Source organism: Liolophura sinensis, chromosome 5, assembly GCF_032854445.1.
Source record: "Liolophura sinensis isolate JHLJ2023 chromosome 5, CUHK_Ljap_v2, whole genome shotgun sequence".
NCBI lineage: Eukaryota > Metazoa > Mollusca > Polyplacophora > Chitonida > Chitonidae > Liolophura > Liolophura sinensis.
Window position 1 is genome coordinate 9,191,345 of NC_088299.1, and position 22,952 is coordinate 9,214,296.

Genomic DNA, 22,952 nt, shown 5'->3' on the forward strand with positions numbered 1-22,952 from the left:
AAGCAGACACATAGAGAATCTGTTCCGCTCCTCAGGTCTGTAAGCGATTAAAATGAAACCATGGCCCTTGTGTCTGTCCAAAGAGGTTGCAGTTTCGAGCCCGGCTCTCACTACTTCGGCTGGCACAAAATTTAAAGAGATGCGTCCGGTGTGTTGAGTAAGACAGCGGTTATCCTTGGCATCCCAGTGTCCAACACAATTAAGGCAAACCGACGTCGTAAAAGTGAAAAATTAATAATGCACCAATTTTACAAGTAAATTCGTAAATATATGGCATTACTCAGTAAAGTTCTCGAAGTCTGAGATCTGGGATCAAAACCGGTTCAGGTCATTTCAAAAACTTCAAGAAATGGTTCTTATTGCTGCTTCGCTTGACGCTCAGCATTGAGAGGTTAGAGCAATGAAACTGGACTGTCTGGCTCCCAGTCAGGTTAATGTGACTTAGGGGGTTGTCATGTCTGGTTTCTTCGGCATGATACATGTACTTTATTGGCGGCAGCACATCGGCAGCATGAACCCGACTTTCAGTGTATGTACACCACACCTTATATTCCATGCTATAATTTTGAAGTGGTTAGATGTGGTAGGCCAAAAAGAAAAAGAAAAAAATGGTAACAAATATATTGAATCCAAATTACTCATGCATATAATAAGACGTTTACATTTCCAAAAAATCAGTATTACAACACTATCAATTTATAACACTATCAAATTACATGCGCGTGTCTTGAAAAGTGGTGAGGAGCAGCTTGTTATGTCATTGGGTTATATCGCTGATGGGCATGAGATCTCCAATTCTTGGGAAACTCAAATGAGCTGGGTTCGTATACTCAAAACAGCTACTGATACTGATAATATATCAGACCTGGGCTCTTGCATAGGAATAGTATTTCAATAACTGATATTGACTATAATTTGCTATATGAACCCGTTTACAGTGAACAGCAAACTGCGTTCTTTTTTAATATATGTAATACATACTAGACGATATCCCCTAGTTGTCTTTTCCTTTAAGTAAATGCCATTGATGGTTTCAGGCTTTTCTGTAATAATGTTTTATGGGCTATAGATTATTCTTAATGTATTTGACCTAGACAGAACTCAAAGATATATTGTCATTTTTCTTTATTTGACCATTGAAGTATAAATCTACCTATCATCTATCAAGGTCTATCTGTGCTTTGATGATCTGTGCAATCCACTTCGCGAAAATCCCTGATCGTTCCGACAAAATTCACGAATAAATCATGTACGACTGGAAAAGCAGCTATTTCCTTTAAATTCCAGTGGATACACTGGACCCGTCTTCCTAACTAACTCTGATTATGTTACTTGTTGCCTTTTCTTTTTAAGCCTACCCCTTTCGATTTAATTATTCATTTATTTATGTGATATTTAACGCCATACTTTGGATTTTGTTTAACTTGTACGAAGGCAGGAAGGAAGGAAGGAAGAAAATATTGAACACACAGTTAATGACCGGGTTACTTTAAGCGGGATTGTTTCCAGTGTTATGGCAGGTGTGTTTTAAATTGTTTAATTTAGCCGGACATGCTGTAGTCTCAGGTAACAGGTCTGTTACAACGCGAGCAAAACCTATCACCAACATTGCGTGAATCTGTGAGCTTTCATCGGACATGTTAAAAGTTCCACCAGTTTCCCGCCAGACAGATTTATACTGGACATAAAAACACCGCCTGTGGTATTAAAAATGTCTGACAGTTTCAGGAGATTTTTTGTGTGTGTATCTAATTGTTGTCTAATGCCGTACGCAAGAATTTCTCCATTGTATGTACGACGGCGGCCAATTTTAATGGTGAAGGAATAGTGAGCCCGAGTTAAACCACGATCGACCTTTGTCAAGTTGCCAACGATCTTGCGGGCCAGTAGACACGTACAAACGTACAACTTTGTAAATGACCCTCGCGAGCACTATCGACTACTTTTTGTAACTAAGGCTGCACCAACAACTGAATTTGGGGCAATCTAGAAATTTCATGTCCAAGATTGGGATAGAGCCCCTAACTCAGCAACTGGAAAGAAGCGCACCTTACTACCGCTTTCTACGTAAAATACAGGTACCATCATGGGGCATGTTGAACGTGAAACTAGTGGAACATCTCACAAGTGAAATATTTGTCGTATTCGTCAGATACAATGTATCTCTATAACACATCAACAAAAATCAGACTTATCGTGTGTTAGTTCTGTTAGTGCTGCGGTTCTCTATCCGTAAACCTTTATATTCTCACAAAGAATTGAACGATTAAATTGCTAGGATACACTAATTTATAGTTCCCACCCCCATCATTTTTTGTAGGGCCATGGGGATAAATGGCAGTCTAACATTAGTTGAACACCACTTATCATCCACAAACATGGTGTGCATATCTGTTATTCACACGCGGGTAGGTTTGTCAATAGCTTACCAATGGTCGGTGGTTTACACTGGGTACTCCAGCTTCCTTCATCAATAACATTGTTGACCGTGTGAGTGAAACATTATTGAGAACTGCGTTAAACATCAATCATGTAAATAAATTGTATTTAATATCTGGGGTAAATGACTATAATCGGGAAAGAGTTATTGTGTTTGTCACATTCGGCGCGCGTAGTCAATCAGCAATTTTTATCACCCAGTCCGCACAATATCTCTAGATATGTCTTAGTATGTTAGTCCTCTCTTTCACAATGTAAGATAATGGATAACAACACAGCATTTTGAGTAATTCTAAACCAGTGAATGTAATAAATTGCGCTTAACATCACTCCTTTCACTTATATAGTTTGTTCTAGCGGTTGCCAACTCTAACATGGTGGGTGCTCTGGTTTTACTCGATATTCTGTAGTAGTTAATTTCAGCTGAAGTTTAGCATTTTTCAAATGACACATTTACTGTGATTCTGATCAACGCACCCACCCTATACGGCCATCCATAACGGGGTTTTTTTTGAACTTTGATATGAGATACTTTTGGTGACAACACTGAAGTACTTCAGATAGGAAATAATCAATTTTCTAGTTTGGGTGCTTTAGAAGATCATAAAAAAGAAGGTCTCCATGTACTCATGACCTCATGGAGTCTTGTATTCTAGGTATTTAAAAATGCGACATGCAGGCGTGGTTACATGGAGTCGTCTGAGAGTTTTGTATTCTAGAGGACAAAAAAAAATAGTAAAAAGCGTGACCACATAGGGGTGCTGTATTCTAGGTGTTTTAAAATGCGATAAAAAGGCGGTGTCCAAGAGTGAAGGAGGCCTGGGGCCACTTTCACAAAACTTCGTAAGTCATATTCCTAGTAATTTTTTCCCTAAAAGATCGTGTCTGGGATATAGTGCCATAAGGCGACTTCACGAGAAAAGTTAGGAAAAATGGATTTACGAAGTTTTCTGATTCTTTACGAAGTTTTCTCTATTCTAGGTATTTTATAGAAGGCGATGAAACGGCTAACTTCTTTGCTGTATAACAGCCCTGTTCTAGGTATCTTTTTCTTAAAAAGTAGTATGTAGTCGTGGTCACATGGACTCTTGTGTGAGGCCTGTATTGTAGGTGTTTTATGGAATCTATGCGTCGAAACATTCGTATACCAGCCGTCAACCAAGATGGACGTTACAATTCAAAAATCGCTTAGCCAATTCCCAAAATGACATTTAACACAAACTACTAAACAACAAAGAAAGTATATAATGTACGAAAATAGGACGGAATCATGCAAAGAGACGCAGTCAGCAGTTTTCAATGATGATGGAAAGGCGCAAGGCATGTTCTAGGCGACTGAGTAAAATCAATATTAAACCCGTGCAAAACCTAGAATATTAGTTGTCGATAATAATATATGTAGGCTACCTCAGTTGGGATTTAATTGCAACTGTAAACATATCTAATGTGGCGATCTAATTCAACGATGACTGGACAGTCAAAGCCTCGGGTTAAGCGGAATTAGACATAATCATGAAGCAGAGCGCCAAAGACTCTGGACGCTCTTTTCATATTTATTTATAAGAGAATTATACTCATTGTAAAACCCAAGTAACTTGGAGTGAAGGCGTTTGATGGAATAAACTTGAAACACTTTAGTTTTGCAGTAAAGAACTTGTAGCGTTGGTTGAGATCATCACACCGATCTACAAGGCTAGATATGTACATATACACGCCATATGAAGAACCCTTCGGTATATTGCTCTCCAAGTAAGGATAATTTACAATGTCAAAACTGAAACTATCCCTCTTGTCGTAAAATCCACGGGAGGGGAAACCGTTATGGTCTTTGTAGAAATATAGATTCAGATAAGTGTGCCATCTGGGAAGTCTGTGGTTTCCTTTAAATCCAGCGAAGATGGGTACATGTCTTGCGCAGCCTGTGCTATACAGGGATTCTTAAAACCCAGCAGATTATCAATATACCGTTTGGTAAATGAGAAAGACTGGGCATGGTGAGAGTTACTCCATAATAGTGTCAGCATGGAATCGTTTTCATACGAGAGCAGGTATAGGTCAGCCAAAAGAGGGACACAATTTGTACCCATCGGAATACCTATACACTGTTGATATATGGTTTCCCGGAGTTTCACATAGATGTTATTATTCATTATTTTATAAATTCAAGCATTTCCAGGAACATGGAAACATCCCATGAATGGTAATCGCTAAATGGTAGTGGAACTGAACAAGGCTTTGTTGCCTTTTACGTTAATTCAGCGGTGACCAGTTTTAATGAACATCCACACAATTAGTGATGGAATTCTGTCAATTAAATCTTTGTGAGGAATAGTAGTATAGAGAATGGAGAAATCCCACGAAGAGATATCCTTATAAGAGATATCTAGTTCTTCAGTGAGACGTTTGGGAGGTACACAATAATCGTCTGCGTTTGTGAAAAGTATCGCGTCGTTTAACGGGTTCCTCAAGGGAATAGGACGTTATAGAATACGTAGATGTTCCGTTAGTTGTTGTAGTGATATTAAGCTCGTCTACAAGAACCTGATAGTAATAACTCTTGCAGGCAAATATAATATCATTAGGAGCTCTGTCCAGAGGAACAATAAAAGACCATCTCCAGGCGTGGCCACATGGGATCCTGTATTATAGGTGTTTCAGAATGTGAAAACGTCTAAACAGCCATTGATTCATACTAATGCCCTATCAGTATTAACGCCACGCTAATAGTAGATAGAAAATTCTTCAGTGCCAATTGCAGAACTTTTAACGGAAAAGCCCGCAATCTTTATAACTGTATAAATAAGACGCCGAATATGTAACGAGATAATAATGGTAGCCACGTTCAAATGTGGCCCTTACGTTAACACTACAGCCCCGTGGTTACCCTTTCACCGGAAGTAACCAAATCCTACGTTTATCTGAATGCTTCATGACATAGAAAGATCAATCGATGTAAGGCTACGACGAGACCTAGCAGTATTGGCCGGTGCGAAGGTAGCTCTCAAAATGTCATTGTCTTTCAATGAAGCCTAACCATAGTGTGGTAAGTAGTGCGAACGTAAGTTTGAACTTGGATAACTTGAAGCCAAGGGAAGAATTCTTGTAACCAGTATTTTTGAATAACATCAGCCTGGTGGGAGATTCTTACGGGCTAAAAAAAGAGTTCTAAATCTGAATAAATTGCCATCGAGTTTTTCTGCCGTACCCCTACAGTTTTGGTGTATGTACATGTAAGTGTTTTATGAGCACAAGTATACACAGAAAAGTGTGATGTGATAAAGGAAAACAAACGTAAAAAAAAAAAGACCAAAAAAATAAAAAGATCAGGAAACTAAATAATGTATATTATCAAAGAAGAAAAAGAAGAAAGTTGAACGGCACTTGGTGGTTTCCGTCGATGTTGAAAAGACACAGGTGATGTCACATAAGTTTTTGCTACCACATTCATCGACGTGGAAAATAACGTCCAAGTAACACTCACGGAGAAATCCACCAAAACAGGGGGTATATATCAACAACAAATAACTCAAAAGCATTGGTAAATGTGTATTATATGGTATATTCTAGTTGTGCTGATTTCAAAAAAGGAAAAAAATTAAAAAAGTCTAGAACTTTACTAAGTTGGAATCACTACTTCCAAATAGTTAGATTTCATGTTCGAACTGAAAATTCGCTGGGAAGAATTTCACCTATATCCGTGCAACACGATTCACAGAACGAATCAACCTTTAAATGACTTCACTGACAGTGTTTACAGCAAAACTCTGTCATTAGGACTGAGGGCTATTCGGACTGTTACTATCGGGCTTTTGTTGAAGGGGCATATGTACCGCCACGGCCTGATCCTTTTTCGGAAAGCTGCAGTAGAGCTTGAGAAATGTCTGCCGAAATTGTGCACTCATTGTGCAGTACAGAACAAAGTTGACGGAATTGTTGATCAACGCCACAATGTCCATGGCATCACCCAAGGGCAGGTAAATCGTCTCGAAAAAATGCGGAATCACTGCACTTAAAATGACGAGCACTCCTTGTGGAAATTCCGTGATCAAGAACAAAACTATGACTGCCAGAAGCATCTTGGTGGTTCTGGAATGTTCCGTAAGGCGAAGACTGCTGGCTCCCGATATGACCAAACGCTCCCTTCTTCGTCTGTTCTTGAATTGGATATGGTATATGAGAAGCGCGCCAAAGATGGACATCAGAATACAAGGGATGATTTTGGCGATCACGGAGTACAGCCATGCGTTCACAAGGTACATTGCGTCGGTTTCTCCACTGCCAAGCTCTGTGTCCTTGAACACGTACACGACTTGGTCTGTTTGATTGGCGTTGACGTATATCCTCTCAAGAACATTCGACATATAATTGGGAATAAGAACTAAGACGGACGCGGCGTAAATGATCAGAACGATGAGTTTGGTCTGAGCGAGACGTCGCAGCCTGGTTGCTTGGCCTTTGGTGGGATTTCGTATGTGTAGATATCTGAAGATGGCCAACGCCACACACAACCATATCGACGTCGTGTGAGTAGTCGCTGATAAATTCACGTGAACCAGCATAACTGTCATCCAGAATAGATTGTTTTTCTCCACTGAAATTTGTCCAGGAGGATAAAAACAATAAAAGTGTACGGCAAAGGGAACGTAAGACATCATGGTGATGATGTCAGATACGGCAAGCCAGGAGAGAATGTAGTTCGTGGGCGTCCGCATATTCCTCCGCGTGAGAACAGTGACGTTGAAGAAGTTCGTGACGATGCCAAACGCGCAGACGCATATGCTAATGTAGCCATGCACGTTAGCATAAAGGTAGGCAAACTTCATGAGAGACGACGACACGGCAGTGGTGACGTTTTCCGGGACAATGACTTGTGAGTCCGCTTTTAGTCGCCAGCAGTTGGTTGTGGAACTGTCAGGCTCATACTGTCTGAAAACAAAAACAAAACAGAACATGAAAACCAAGTGTTAACTGCTATTACCAAGTTTTCACTTTTTGCTGAAATGCCTTTTTTCTGTCAATCACATATACATCCTGCACGTCAAGTTTCCTTGAATACAACGTGAAGGAAATCTTTCAATGATTTATTCCGTCTTCTAATTTTAACCATTTCGGCCTCCGTGGCTCAGTTGGTTAGCCTGTCACCAATGTGGTCGATGTGAGTTCAAGTCCAGTTCATGCTTTCTCTCTGGCCGTACATTGGAAGGTCTGCCAGCAACCTGTGGATGGTCGTGGGTTTCCACCTGGCTCTGCCTGGTTTCCTAAAACCATAATGCTGGCCGCCGTTGTATAAGTGAAATATTCTTGAGTATGGCGTAAAACACCAATCAAATAAATAAATTTTAACCAATTGACGAGGCGATTCTGTACTCTTTTATTGATTTCGTTACACAGAAAATACCCAGAGAGGTATAGAATTATGGTTTTTAGTATAGATTAATTTAGGGACTAATTGACTGGCTGATTTTCCAAACACCTAAACTAAATTCTAGAGCTCTGGGATCCAGTCAAGTGACATATAGTGCAAGCAAAGATCAGTTCAAAGTGAGCAGACAAACCAGAGACCTCCCAAAAGATTAGAAAGGTGTATATGTATCTATGCTTAAAGTTTAACGTAGTACAATTATTTTACAAATTTACAATCATATACGGCGACTAAGGATAAAAAGTTCCGCGTACATGCACTATTTCGGCATGTATATACCAAGTTATCAAGTAGAAAGAGGAATATATATATATATATATATATATATATATATATATATATATATATATATATATGAAAATTGTATTAAAGTTCTGAAAAATAATTGTTTGTGAACTGAAATCCCTATTCTGTCCATCTTGAGAATTATAGGGTTCGAATGGATTTAAATAAGGAAAAAAGCTCTTTTTCCAAACAGCTCCACTGAGAGGAATTCCTTAACTTTCTGAGTTACTGAAATATTTTATAAGCTCCAAACAGTTCCACTTAGAGGGATTTCTTAACATTCTGAGTTATTGAAGGATTTTATATATTTGCCTGTCCTATTTATTTATTTGATGAGTTGTATAACAACACCCTCGAGAAGTTTTTACATGATAGAGCTCATTTTTATGGGTGGAGGAAACCAGAAAGTTCTGAATTGTGGGTCATATTGACGTCTAAGGCGAGCTTATTGTCATTATTATTTTATATTTACATTTCATGACAAATGAAAACACTTTATGCTGCCACGCAGATCAGGCAAAGAGAAAACACTGCATAGGCAATTGGCAGACTTCGGCATCAGAAATCGCAAAGCTACCACGTGGTACTGATGGGGTTACTATATAGAGTGGCGCATGCATGGATAACTTGTCAAGTATAATGTACAGAATACGTGTGTGGGAGGAGAGGAATCGAATCCTGCGGACAAACAAAACACCTCCGCAGCTTGTTCAGCTGCTTAGGAGGTCGTTGAGGTTTATATATTATTTGGACGGAGTTTTACGCCGAACTCAAGATATTTCACTTGTATCCGCCTGCACCCAGCATTATGCTAAAAAGAAACCGGGTTGAGCACTGAGCCACGACCATCCGAAGATTGTTGGTAGAAATTTTAATGTGAAGACGGTATGAGCTGGGCTTGAATTCACAGCAATCGCGTTGTTTTTGTTTGTTTTTGGCAATGCGCAGGCGTCGCAACTTTGGACCGCGCATCGGTCATTTCTTTTCTTGTTTCTCTAGAAGTGCATGGCATGATCAAACGCCTAACAAGATACCACAACCCATTGTCATATTTTGCAACGACACTAAACAATCCTAGAGATTGATTACAGGTCGCTTGGAAGGCAGCTGGATGATGAAGGAGACCGTCGTTAGGTGGCGCTGTCAGTGTTTTATAGGCAGAAGCTTCGGGGAATTAGTTTGGCGTCAAAATTATCAGATACTCCCGTCGGTACAGGGTAGCAACTACATGGTTTAATAGATGAGTCGATAGTTTTCGAGATTGATCAAGGCCTGATCTCCTGAGACGAGGTCTAAATGGAGCATTTCATTGCAGACTTGCATGATCTACGCCCCAAAGTTATGTTAAATAGGAGACAAATAATGTCCAAACCGCGTAATTTACTGCTTCGACATTAATTGATTTCGCTTCATTAATAAAGATGGGTTGTTTGATGAGGAATCTGCTTCGTGCACAGTGCAAGGGTTTGTACACAAACACCGAGGCTTACACCGTTACTCAATTAGTATCAGTAGGGTTGAGTCATACCACAGACTTTAAAAATGGCACTTGCTGTTGCATCGCTTGGTGCTCAGCACTGAGGATAGATCAAGCAAACAGTGCTGTTTGCGCAGGTGTCAGTATAATGTGACTGGGTGGGGTGTCGTGTCTGATGTCTTCGGCATGATTCATCAATGGCAGCAGCACTTCAGCGGCACTTTAGATGCAGTACAAGTTTTAGCGCAAAGGCGCCGAAATTTCAGCTTTCAGGCCCATATGGTCTATAATGGATTCTATATTGAACTTTAAAGTTCAAGACTTCTCTCAAAACTTAATTTGTGAAATGCGCCCCAGGTCGTTTGAAGTATTCGAGTACATGAAAATGAGTTACCGGAATCAAACATTTAGTGTAACAGGCCTGTCAAAAGAACCGTTACTTCACAATTAAGTGTTGGTACTGTCTGTAAATAGTTGCTGTGAAGTATATTTATTTGTTCATTTATTTAATGGGAATTTAGGCCGGCCCCAAGTACGGCTAGAGAGGAAGCCAGTATGTTCCCATTCCCATTAGGCACTCTTCCACGAGCATAAAACAATAATGCCTCTGTCCTATAATTATAACATCTAGACTATCAAGTCATCTCATTCGACATGGAAGAGATCTGTTCATATTCAAAGAACTACCAAGGCTCTATATATTCATCTCAGAATGGGATCGATCTTACTACCTTCGATGAATCGGCGGGTGTGTACCACTTTACGTGGCCAACTTTTTTTTTACATGGAGAGTTCCTGTGAGCGGTCATGTGCTGGATAACTTGAAATTTGAATCGCACGATCCCTCATTTAATTCGTCAGATCCGGTCATCAAAATAGGGGTTTCCACTTAACTTGACGCTTTACTTTTTTACCACTTATTTCCAAACATTGTAAAACAAAGGTTTTTTTGTCTTAAACTATTTCGTCTGAAACCTATATGTATAGATTTATGAGTTCGAAAATTACTACCACCAAAACGTGTGGAAGATCTTTTGAACGGGACAAGTGTACAGTTCATCGATCTGACTCTGTACACAGGCGCAGGCGCTATAAAAACAATTCCCATTAGCACTACATACTCCCCACTGGGCATGCGCCATTCTCTTCGCTTTTCATCACTGCCACCAATAACAAAACCTCTTTCTAATAATACTTTTCAGACATGTATTCTCTTCATCTAAAATGTGTATAGCACGGTTCTAACCAGCACTTTAAACCATTTCATTGATGACTGTTGATTAAATAGTTCTGCGCAGAGACAAAGGGGTGAGGCTATGTCGAAACAAGCTTACATAAACGTCCGTCGTACATGCTCTATAGCTCAAGCTTTACTAGTGATTTTTTTTTTGATTGGTGTTTTACGCCGTACTCAAGAATATTTCACTTATACGACGGCGGCCAGCATTATGGTGGGTGGAAACCGGGCAGAACCCGGGGGAAACCCACGACCATCCGCAGGTAGCTGCAAGACCTTCCCACATACGGCCGGAGAGAAAGCCAGCATGAACTGGACTTGAACTCACAGCGACGACATTGGTGAGAGACTCCTGGGTCATTACGCTGCGCTAGCGCGCTAACCAACTGAGCCACGCGCTTTACTAGTGGTGGCACTGATGTAAACGCAACCATTGAAAGTGGCACAGCCGCTGAAGGAGTATTTATGTGTTTATTTAATTCTGGTTTAGTGCCAAACGCAATAATGTTTCACTTTTAGCCATTTGACTTGAAGCCGCAGCCAAAACCAGCTTGAGCAGGATTCTAAGCTGCCATATACCTCAATGATCAGGAACTAATTCACTGCCGGGAGAGTGACACGTTAAGCCATAAAGCCAGCCAGGTTCCCGTTGCATTTGTCTGAGTGTGGAGGCACTCAGTTATGGTTTAATATCACATCCAAGGACGTTTCACTTATACAGTTTTAACTGAGTTGTGGAAACCGGAGGGCATGGGGTAAGTCAGTGACACTTAACACGTTATCGGTACTTACTATAGTTTTCCAAATGACAAATATTCACACCATGCTGACCTAAAACAATCTATATAGCAAAAATTAGATGGCGCAAGCGGCCACACTGGTGAGCGTCACTGACTTCCTTACGATCCCTAAGGTCCCATGAACAGTACGCCATTTTGGATAAGTACCTGGTACAATTGGAATAATAATACGTAACTTCTGTCATTATAATTTTGAGCGAGAAAGCAAAAATATGCATTTAAGCAAAATACACTGATGAACTCTGGATAGTTCGCTGAGCCATAGGCCTACCTTCCTTTCGAAAGTGGAACTGACTTCGATCCTTGTACGAATTACATGTAGAACTTTTACACTGTAAAAATAATCGCATTTTACGGTGTATTCCCTAGGATATATAGCCTCTCACAATGCCAATCTTTTAAAGTAATTCCCCATTTTTGAAAGAGCTGACAATTACTTTTTCAAAACTCTAAACACGACATATCCCCGCCAGTAAAGGACAGATTTATGACTACCGTAAACGTATTACTCGGATGAAGTTCAGAACAAAATGTCACTGGCTTGCTCCAGTTGATCACCCGTTTAGTGCCCATTAAGACGCGTGAGATAGCTTCCCGTGTTTGGTTTTATTGTGCTATTTACACGGAGAGCACCATCAACATCCCAAATATGAAGCCACATGACACCTTGTTCCTAAGTTAACGCCAGCTGCGTGATATCCACTCAAAAACCATCTCATAAATAGTTTAGGGAAAGAAGCCGGAAACACAATCATAGGAATTGCTTGCTGGAGCATCACACGGAGGAGTACAAATTGACAAATCGTGCAGAAATTCGGAAAGATTCGCTCTGCGTGATAGAGTAATCGATAATTGACCATACTCCGAGTTGTCTCAGAGATACATTGATTTTACTTTATGGCTGCCAAGCGGTGATACCGGACAGCCTGTTGTTCTCGGTTATACGCGCCAATAGCATGATAGGCAGATAAATCATGTCCATTGCCCGTGTTTCACGCAGTTAACACGACACCAAAAAGTATAATGGATTTGACAATGTCAATTCATATCAATAAAACAATTAATTGTATAAACACTTCAATGTGTGCTTGAAACACGAAAGAGTCAATAAAGCGTTTCAGGAGACAGTATTGCGTAATTCAGTTAGTAATTTCCTGGAAACAGAAATGTCTCCTTTTCCGCTAACAGAACGGTATTATGCAATGAACACATAAATATAGAACTAATACGTCATGTTTTTAAGTATTTGTACTACCTGACGTCGATCTTAATCGATAGAAACGTACTCGATCCAATACGAGAGGCTTATTAGTGCCATATGCAATGTATGTTTCATTTGGTAGCACGATGGTTTATGAAACAGTTCGTGAACATTTGTTATTAACGAAATTATTTTATTTGTCTACCCATGAAATAACTTTTTACAGTGAAAAACAATTTTAATCCAGAATATTGGTTTTACGTAAGGAATATTTTTCAACAATGGTGGAAATATTTCAAGCGTGGTGGAAATTTACGTTGAATATAGAATGCCTCCTTTTGGAACGGTCTCACGACTCGAAGGAAACAAAATGGTAGTGAAAATCGAGACGAGATTTCACACTTGAAACGTTTTATTTCCCTATGATACCACGTACCTCAAAAAATTAATCTGTTAATTTTAACAGAAAGTCTGTTGCCTGAGTGATGCTAGAATGTATTCTGTTATTATAACATAATAATGTGTCATATTCAGCAGAGCTAATAGGGTCTTTATACTGAATCAATAAAATACTGTGCTACATTTAACAGAAGCATCTGTTACAATAGCAGAATACATTCTAGCATCACTCAGATAACAGACTTTCTGTTAAAATTAACGGATTAATTCTTTGAATATTTTAAAATATGTCAAGATTCATCACAAGAAGGCTTATATATAACACTAAACAATCACCTGTAGTATTTGACTTGTCACGAACTAAATCTGCTGTAGTAGATCCCTCACACTTACAGGGAGTCAGGACTGGATTGACGGGAACGGTTGCTCTATGTGTGTCACATTCATGTATACACTGGAAGACAGCGAAGCGGACGCGAGGCGAAGTCGACTGCACATTTGGCGAAGAATATATTGTGCATTATTGTGAAATACGCCGCAAATTGCCTCCGGAGAGTTTTGAGAGCTTTTTTCTCCTTCTAAAAGAAAGCTTCATGAGACAGCGTGATATTGCATTGCCCTTCTAGATAAATCCCCGTAATCGCTAGGAAACTTTAAACGTTGTTTTCTTTCAGGACTGTACAGCGTACTGCCCTCAAATGCTGTAGAGTTCTCGGAAACGCTTTCTATGAATACTAAACAACAAACTGATGTAAAAAGACCATGTCAGCATTTGTCTTTATCAAGGGATCTTGCACAAGTGTGACTAGATTGTCCTCAGCGGCGTGTAGCGACTGTTAAAATTCGAACTCTTTCTAAGATTCCGAACGGTTATCAGCAAATCTCCTATTGCCTCGTTTCAAAGTGGCTCAAGTCTTTATCGCCAAGTCAAATTCGCCAACAATTAGAGTACAGTTCAATTTGCACGGTGTTTTTGCTGAAAAGTCAAACTACAAATGAGACATCAGTTTCTTCAAATCGTCCTGGATGTATCCAAGCTTCGGTATACTGTTCTTCGGAAAAGCACTGGGAACGCGGGGATGTAATTGTCGCCCACGCGTGCACTCCAGAAATCTTCTACTGGAATATCTGAGGTGTATTAAGACATCCTTCGCAAAGTGACCAACAGTCCCTTAATTATGCCATGCCGCTGAGATCGCTTCATTGGGGCTCAGTGCAGCTACAGATGTTTGACTGCGGCTTTAAGTCAGAAGGTTGGTCAGGTATCTGTCCATGGGCGATGCCTTGGCTGATGCTGTATTAGTGAAACGTACCCAGACTGCACTCTTAACATGCAGCTCGGAAGAACGACCAATATCCATAGTCATAAGAATTATACTTTTTTCGAAATCAATTTAAATATAATTTCTCACCGAAATATATGTGCCTGACAAACAAGGCGTTGTACCTTAAAACGTAGAAAGGCGCCTAGTTACAGGAATGTCCTGATACGTAAGATCGAACCTGAGTAAATCTAGACCAGTGAATAAATTACAATTAACATCTTTGCATTTTGTTTATAACCCACGCTGCTTAAGCCGTGTTGCTGGAGAAGAGGGTGTAATTTGCTACTATGTTTTTTAAGCATTTAGATGAACAGTTAGAATGAAACCCTGAATGAGATGATATTGACAGGAAGCTGTATTTCACCGGTTACTTTCGCTGCTCTGGTTTTGCTCACTATGCTGTGAGTGTTTAATTATATATTTGAAACAAACAAATACTCAAATTCTTGATTATGGAGTTAAACAACAATCAATCAGTCAAATTCCAGACATGTTACATGTAGGACAGAATTTGTCATCAACATATATTGTGATCTCCTGAAGATGTGTTGAAGACAGTCCGTAGTCTATCCATGATTCTCAGTTTTATTTTAAAACTCATAGTAACTGTGCAATTAGCAGATCAAAGACGTCCTGTCAATATTACCAGAGTGGCGCTAAGCCACAATCATTCATTCAAAGAGGCTCGTCAAATGCAGCTGTTACTCCAGGAAGCAGTAAATAAGGGAATGCGATATCGTGAAATGCCATGGCTTCATGTTAATTTACAGACCTGCGCGGGTTTGTCTGAGTTCTGAGTAATTGTAGGGTATCTTTAACGTCTAACTCGTCATGCTCAGCTGTTCGCTTTTCCGATTATTCCGGTAAGACGTAAAATCTACTCGTTTGCGTCAGGTCGGTGAGACATAATATATTACACGTACACCCGACGTTTCAGCCGCATTACTCTTCTCGAATCACCACTGTCAGTCTAAAAACGCCCACGGACGGACCCTCTAGAAGAGTATCCCCGTAAGTGGTTGCGCCCCAGCAAACATTTTGTTGTTTATTACAGTAACAGCAACGCAACATTTTGAGTAATTTTAGCACAGTGACGTGTGATATATTCCTATTAATATCTCTGTAGTGTTTTACATAATTCTGCTTAAGCCATGGTGCCAGGGGTGTATAATCTGCTAAAGTTTACGACATTTTCATCAGGAATTAGAATAAATCCTAAAGTAAAGTGCAGTATGAATTCCCTGTTTCAGATATTTATGCCCATATTGTTGCTATGCACTTCTCAAGAAACAAAGAAACTGGTTTGTATAGACAAGATGCTCTGTCGGTTTATTTATTTATTTGACTGGTGTTTTACGCCGCATTAAGAATATTTCTTTTATACGATGGCGGTCAGCATTATAGTGGGAGGAAACCGGACAGAGCCCGGGGGAAACACACGACCATCCGCAGGTTGCTGGAAAGTACATGCTGTATCAAAACAATTGCTATAACATAAGGCATATATACACAAGTAATTTTGATGACGTTCGATTCAACCGACGTCATAAGTCATTGGTTAAAACATGCAGACAGTATAAAGGATGCGTCAACTATGGCCTTACGAATGGGCTTTCGTTGTCTCAATCACCTAAGGCTACTCACTTGGCGCTGTATATTGGCCCTTCTTCCGGTGGAATCACCACCCGGAAGGCCTGGTCCCTTTGCAACGTTTTAGTGTGATTGTATGTTAAATGTGAACATACAGCATTTTGAGTAATTCTCGACCAGTGACGTCTAATAAATTGTAATAAACATCACTGCATTTTTTTTACGTAATTCTGTGTAAATTGCTACTATTTATCCCTTTATATGTTAGATTAAAACCCTGACTGAAGCATTTCGAGTTGTCAATAACGACATCGCGGTGATCTTTCCTTTGAGAGGTGACGTCGATGTTGTGCTGCACGTTGGAGTGAATCGCAACGTTTTAACTTGGACGGTTATATAAAACAATAAAAATTAAATATAAACAATACATAGTTTCGGTGGTTAGAGTGTTCGCCTTAGACAGACCTGATATCAAACCCGGGTCGGATCAAACAAAAATGATATAATTGTTGCTGCCTCGCTTGGCGCTCACTATTGAGAGATTAAGGCAAGGAAACACGACCGGTTGGCCTCGTGTCCGTATAATGTGACTGGGTGGCGTGTCTCTTCGGCATGGTACAGTGGCAGCACTTTGGCGGTATGGGCTCGAGAAGACACAGTATATGTACATACACCTAATGACTCCTCCGCGTCACATGACTGAAAAATTGCTAAATGCGACGTTAAAACCAAAAGCATAGATACATACATCAGTTGTGAATAATAATAAGTAGTGTATATACTGGCCCAAGTTAAAATGCATTGCTTTGCCCCAGGGTGCCCTAAAAACTATGATGTCTCAACTCAAACAAGTCAACAGGGTTTTAAATCACCAGGCCAAAGGCGTTGAATTTCTGAACCCACATACCTCAGCGCTCTACTTGCATTGCTTTGTTTTGAGTAAAACTACACTGAAATAAATCCAGAAAGAAAAGGAGACTGATTGCGTGAAATCCTGGAGAAATTATTTGTACACCGAATGGATATATTGTACAGTTTCTGACCGCTGTCGTAAACTGTGTCATTCTCCACATTAAAATACACATTTCCGTTTAAATAGATATTGTGAATAAGTTTAATGTGAATAATGCAATTTAAATTTTGACTGAGAAAAAAGACATAAAAAGCACCCATAAAATAAGTAAAATAAATAGATTTCTTTGTTTGATTGTTTTCTTTTTTGGCGGGGGTGGGGGTGGAGGAGTGAGGGCAATTATTCAGTTAATTGTTAGAATGCTTTCTATTATATTTTCATACATTCGTATTTTTCTAAGCCACAGTTCGTTTTACTTCACCTACAATAATTGTCGAATGGAGCTAACGCAAAAATACTGCCATTATAGACGAAAACGTGGCAATTATTCCCAGCGCTCTTTTCGAACCATACCAAAAAATCAGAAGGATAACCTATAACCACCTATTACATTATTAATAAACCATGCGTATTGCTTTGGCGCACGTACCTTGTTTAAATTACTTCAGAGATATCATATGCATGAAGCCCAGATAACTAAACAATAAAATGTGGTTTTAACTCCACAAGTTGTTCTACAAAAACAAGACGTATATTTTTGGGGGATTGTTGAAATTACATCAGTTTTACATTCCTGTGCAATATCCCTCAAAGAGATCCTTTGGAAATTGGAAAAAACCATTGTTCACGGATCCGATTTGTAGCTTGATGAAACCGAAAGCTGTCTGAAGAGAACATAATACAGTTGGGCCAGGAGCTTCAATTTACGCCTTGATGGCAAATCCGAGCTTGAGATGGATGGAGTTTTATCTGGCCTGTCACCCGTGAACAAAAAGGTGGAAGATTCACTTGTAGAAAAAATATTTGACTTTAATTTGTTCCGTGCTTATAGACGGGTTGCTCGTGAACCTGAAGTAGCCCCCTGCCTATCAAAAAAGGGCTCTTTGTTGCGCAGGCGAAGTTTTCAAATTAGATTCCTCTACGGACAAATGTTCCCTTGCACGTGGTATGCAAATATGGAGAGGCGTGCAGAGGAATTGGTGGCATCTTTGGAAATCGGCGGAACTGCCGTGGAGATGAAAATGAAACACACTGATCATATGTGAGCTATGTAGTCTGTTTGTTTTAACTTGTCACCTGTATGCATCTATCGGTAAATCTATCGGTTGAACACAAACCACCACGGATCTCAGAAAGTATGCAAATTACGAGATTAAGACGAAATCATGCACAAAGAAGAGAAACAGTCACCAGATATCAATGGAATGGTGATGGAAAGAGGCAACTAATGTTCTAGGCGAATGAATAAAATCAGTATGCAAGTCGTGTACCATATTAGTGAATAAGTCGTCGATTATCAAAATACGGTTTGATTTGCAACTGTAATACATCCAATGTGGCGATCTAATATGATGAATCTACAGCCCAGAGCCCCGGGCGGAATCAGACACAGTTATGAAGCAGAGTGCCAGTATACACGTCATATGCAGCACCTTTCGGTATATTGCAGCCCAAGTAAGATAATTTACAATGTCCAAAAATTGGAATTTTCCCTCTAAAGTCAGCCAGACAGGAAATCGTCCTTGTACATATACAGGCCCGGATATGATCGGCCGTATAAGATAAAATCATTCCCACCTGGGATTAATATAACTGTTATATTAGTCCCAACTCATACTCACAACCAAAACAGCCTTTCGTCAGCGAAAGGTAACATCACAAGCTGTACATGGATAAGTAAGTCAGGATTCAACCAGAATTTCTATGAACACTATATTATGTAATGCAATATTACAAACTGCAATCACTACAAAGCCTGAGCAGAATCAAAGGTGTGTTTGATATCCTAGAATATCGACCTGACCATGTAGAATTATTTGCTTCGTTTCTGAAACTTTGATCTGTTTATTTTAACTTGTCGCCTATATTTAACTATCTGTAAAATCACTCTTACCTGCTGTCAAAATTGCTTTTCGTCAGTGACGCGTAACAACAGCAAGCTCTACACATTGATATGCCAGACGTTCATATTATTGCAAGGAATATGCAGTTGGAATACTTCTAATTCATAATGTTAAATTCCATATTTTTTTTCGAGGGCAAGACTTTATTACCTCGGTAAACATCGCAATTATTCCAAAAGTCCAATATGTTTTAGCGGAGAAGGACACATGTTACATGCACCTAATATGTGATTAATTTTAGTGTAAATCCTGCTTCATACACTGTCAATTTTGAAACTGTTTTCAAATTTTGCTATAATATAACATGAATGAATAAAATCTATTTATCCTGTTATCTCATGACAGAGGCATATGGCTTCAGGGTAAAGATTTTACAAAATTCTGTCATGAAAACAATGTGGTTTATTCGAAAGAATTTTGTTTTTGTAGACTTTGTTTGCGTGTTTGTTTTGTCCAATTGTGCACCTGCTATAGTACAACATATTACTCTCCCATTGTCATTTAACCAAGTTATCAACGCCGCACCGTGTAGTGCCTTAACCTGAGTCTTTCTACCTGAACATACCGTCATCGTTACCCAATCAAATACTTACCTGCTCAAGTTGCAAAGGGTTTATGCAAATAAACGTACCAATCAATGTATAGCGACACCATTTAAGTACGCCCCAACATAATAATGGTCAAATATTCTTGAGTACGGCGTAAACCAATCAAGTAAATAAATCAAACGTAAATACGTGATGATCCAACTTGAGAATGTGATCAAAACGTTAGTACATCAGACACCATATTTACGACAGCAAACCAGCAGCTGCTGGTTTGTGGCATTTTAGTTAATGCTCAATACTTTTTGTACGCACTAGTCCAAGAAGTGGAAAACGCGTGCTTGTTTGAATTTGCCCGTAGTTTGGTGTGAAAGCTGACTTCCTCTTCATCTTGTTGCTGTTTCACCTTTGCTGTCTCTCATTAAGGAAACTATTATTTGGATACTATACTTATTAATATTCATCAGTTACATGTATGAAGTCTGGTGGATGGGTTATTCGTACCTGTGGCATTAAGGTAGTAAACGAAGCTATACGCGAAGTGTGTGACTAGACGTCTCTCCACGCCCATGGCCCAGCCTGTCACTTGTTTTTGAGTAATTACAAGTCATCCGGGGCAATAAGTTCTTGCTGTCGAAAGCAAGCTTATGGAATTCAACATCATGAATTAGAGTATACTAACTACATTTTCTTAACACATGCCTGTCTGAATTAAAACTGATCACATATATTGGTGTATGTACAAGTTCTTGGAGTTTAACATTCTGAATTTGAAATATCCCAGCTGCACATTCTTTGCAATAATATGGACGTCTAACGCATCAACGTGGCGAGCTTGTGTTTGTTACGCGTCACTGAAGAAAAGCAAATTTGACAATGGGTATGGGTGAATTTACAGATTTATTTATTTATTTATTTAATTGGTGTTTTACGCCGTACTCAAGAATATTTTACTTATACGACGGCGGCCAGCATTATGGTGGGAGGAATCCGTTCAGAGAAACCCACGACCATCCGCAGGTTGTTGGCAGACCTTCCCAATTACAGCCGGAGAGGAAGTCAGCATGAGCTGGACTCGAACTCACAGCGACCGCATTGGTGAGAGGCTTCTGGGTCGCTAACCGACTGAGCCACGAATTTACAGATAGTTGAATATCGGCGACAAGTTAAAAGAAAGAAGTCATAGTTTTAGAAACGAGGCAAATATTTCTGCATTATCAGATCGATACTCTAGGATATCAATCACATCTTTGATTCTGTAAGGCTTTGTAGTGCTTGCAGTTTGTAACATTCCATCACAAAACAAAGCGTTTATAGAAAATTTTCACTTATTTACCCATAAACCTGCATAATCTCCGTTCTATAAAGGAAATACCCTCAGTGGGATACAGAAGCGAAGCTGACTGGCTAACAGTGCAGGATTTCCTTGGTTAAAGCGTCCACCTTTGGACAGCCTACAATACACTGGAGTTAATAATCGCTCACACCAGCCTGTCAAAATTGATTGTGCATTCTCTTAAGTAGGGCAAATATAAAAATAAATAAACAAATCAACCAATAATTATTTATTTATCTACGCAAGGTGTAGACCAGTGGAATGTTGCATAGCTGACAGCAGACAGCTGGGACACGATACTCGAGTTCAATCACGACCTAGGAAAGCCAATTTCTAGGAAAGGCAATTTCTAGGAAGGGCAAATTCTAGGTGAGGCAATTTCGAGATGTCACAATTCACGGGAGGCAATGAATGTGGCAATGAACCAAGTTATTGGTTGCGCTGGTGTGGCCGTTTGGGTAGGGCTTAGTGTGTTGACCGTAGATAAATGGTGTGCATTTATCTACACAAACATGGAAGAAAGCTCATTTGTGGTTTACGTAGGCCGCTACACCCATAAAGCTGATGACTGTTTCATAGTTGAAAAATGATTAACCATGTCGTTAAACAACAATCAAACAAATATATTAAATAAATAAAAAATAAATACTTCCCCCAGCATGATGGTAACAAGTAAGTATCTATGTCATTCAATTTTGTTTGTATAACTGAAATGTATAGTTTAATCTGGGATAGTGATTCTGTATTAATTTTTATTATGATTCTTTATTAACTTTTGGCTGGACAGGCAAACAAAAATGTAAACACAATGAGTATCGTTCGTTCAGGTACAAGGCTATGGGGAAGTTTTATATATAAATATGTATGATTGTTCTCCCCAGATTGAAACGATTATGAGAACACAAGCTGTGATGAACGTCATCCTCTAGCTGGCAACATAGCACTTGGTTCCAGTTTTTAACATAGATAGTCTGTTGTATTGATTTATCTGATTGGAGTTTTACGCCGTACTCAAGAATATGTCATTTATACGCCGCCTTCCAGCATTATGGTGAAAGGAATCCGGACAGAGCCCTGGGGGAAACCCACGACCATTCACAGGTTACTGATCATAGATGGTTTGAGACAGAAACACAGAAACACAGTGAAGCTGTCTTTAGCACAGTTACTGCTTTTCTTTTTTCGATGTAGTCCTATTTGGTTGGTGTTTTAATATTAAGTGCATATTACGCTGATATTCATCATCGGCTATCGAATGATTTCCTAAGACATATTTTCATTAATGAAAGAAACCGATGTATCTTTCCAAGTGTTTGATACAGTTTCTGACCCACAGTCACAGTCACAACAGTGACAGTTGTATTCGACCACGCGATATATTGAACAAGAGAAAGCTCAATCTGAGAAGGTTTTGCTTTTAATAATGACTAAATATACAGTTATATGAGTTAAACACTTACCCGCACTGAAGCAGTGGTAGCGCCATACCGTTAGAAGAAAACGGATTTCGGTGAAGTGCTTCTTGAAATATGTGAACTCAGTGGAGAAGCGAGATTTCGGGAAATGGCTCAGCAAAATATATATCAAAACTTCTGTCACATTTGTTTGAGCGGTTTATAAATAGTCTCCATGTAAACAGATACCGTGTACAGCTGCCTTCTTGAATTATTTCTACCTGACAGCATGCTGCTTTGGTCCACCTGCACTAAGTAACCCTTATGTTGTGACCATCTCCATTTCCTAGAAACTCACTCTCTAAGAAAAATCCGAAGGTGTGGCGGTCCGAAACTGCTTTGGGTCCTCATGGGTGACATGCGCTGTGCCGAGGTGTGTAGATGTTAAGTACGTATCCATTAATTTCGATTTTACTTGTGACAGCTCAGAACGTCCATTCCTGAAGTGTGTCTTGTACTACATATC

At 39.5% G+C, this 22,952-nt stretch overlaps 1 protein-coding gene across 1 annotated transcript; it reads right to left on the minus strand.

The window, feature by feature from the left end:
* Positions 1 to 5,946: 5,946 nt before the first annotated feature.
* On the minus strand, positions 5,947 to 22,518 carry LOC135465434 (G-protein coupled receptor dmsr-1-like). The gene is made up of 2 exons (XM_064742674.1): positions 22,493 to 22,518; positions 5,947 to 7,365 (listed from the first exon to the last, which is right to left on the minus strand). The coding sequence occupies exons 1-2, from the start codon at positions 22,516 to 22,518 to the stop codon at positions 6,210 to 6,212; spliced, it is 1,182 nt and encodes a 393-aa protein (XP_064598744.1). The 3' UTR covers positions 5,947 to 6,209.
* Between the last annotated feature and the right edge of the window lie 434 nt (positions 22,519 to 22,952).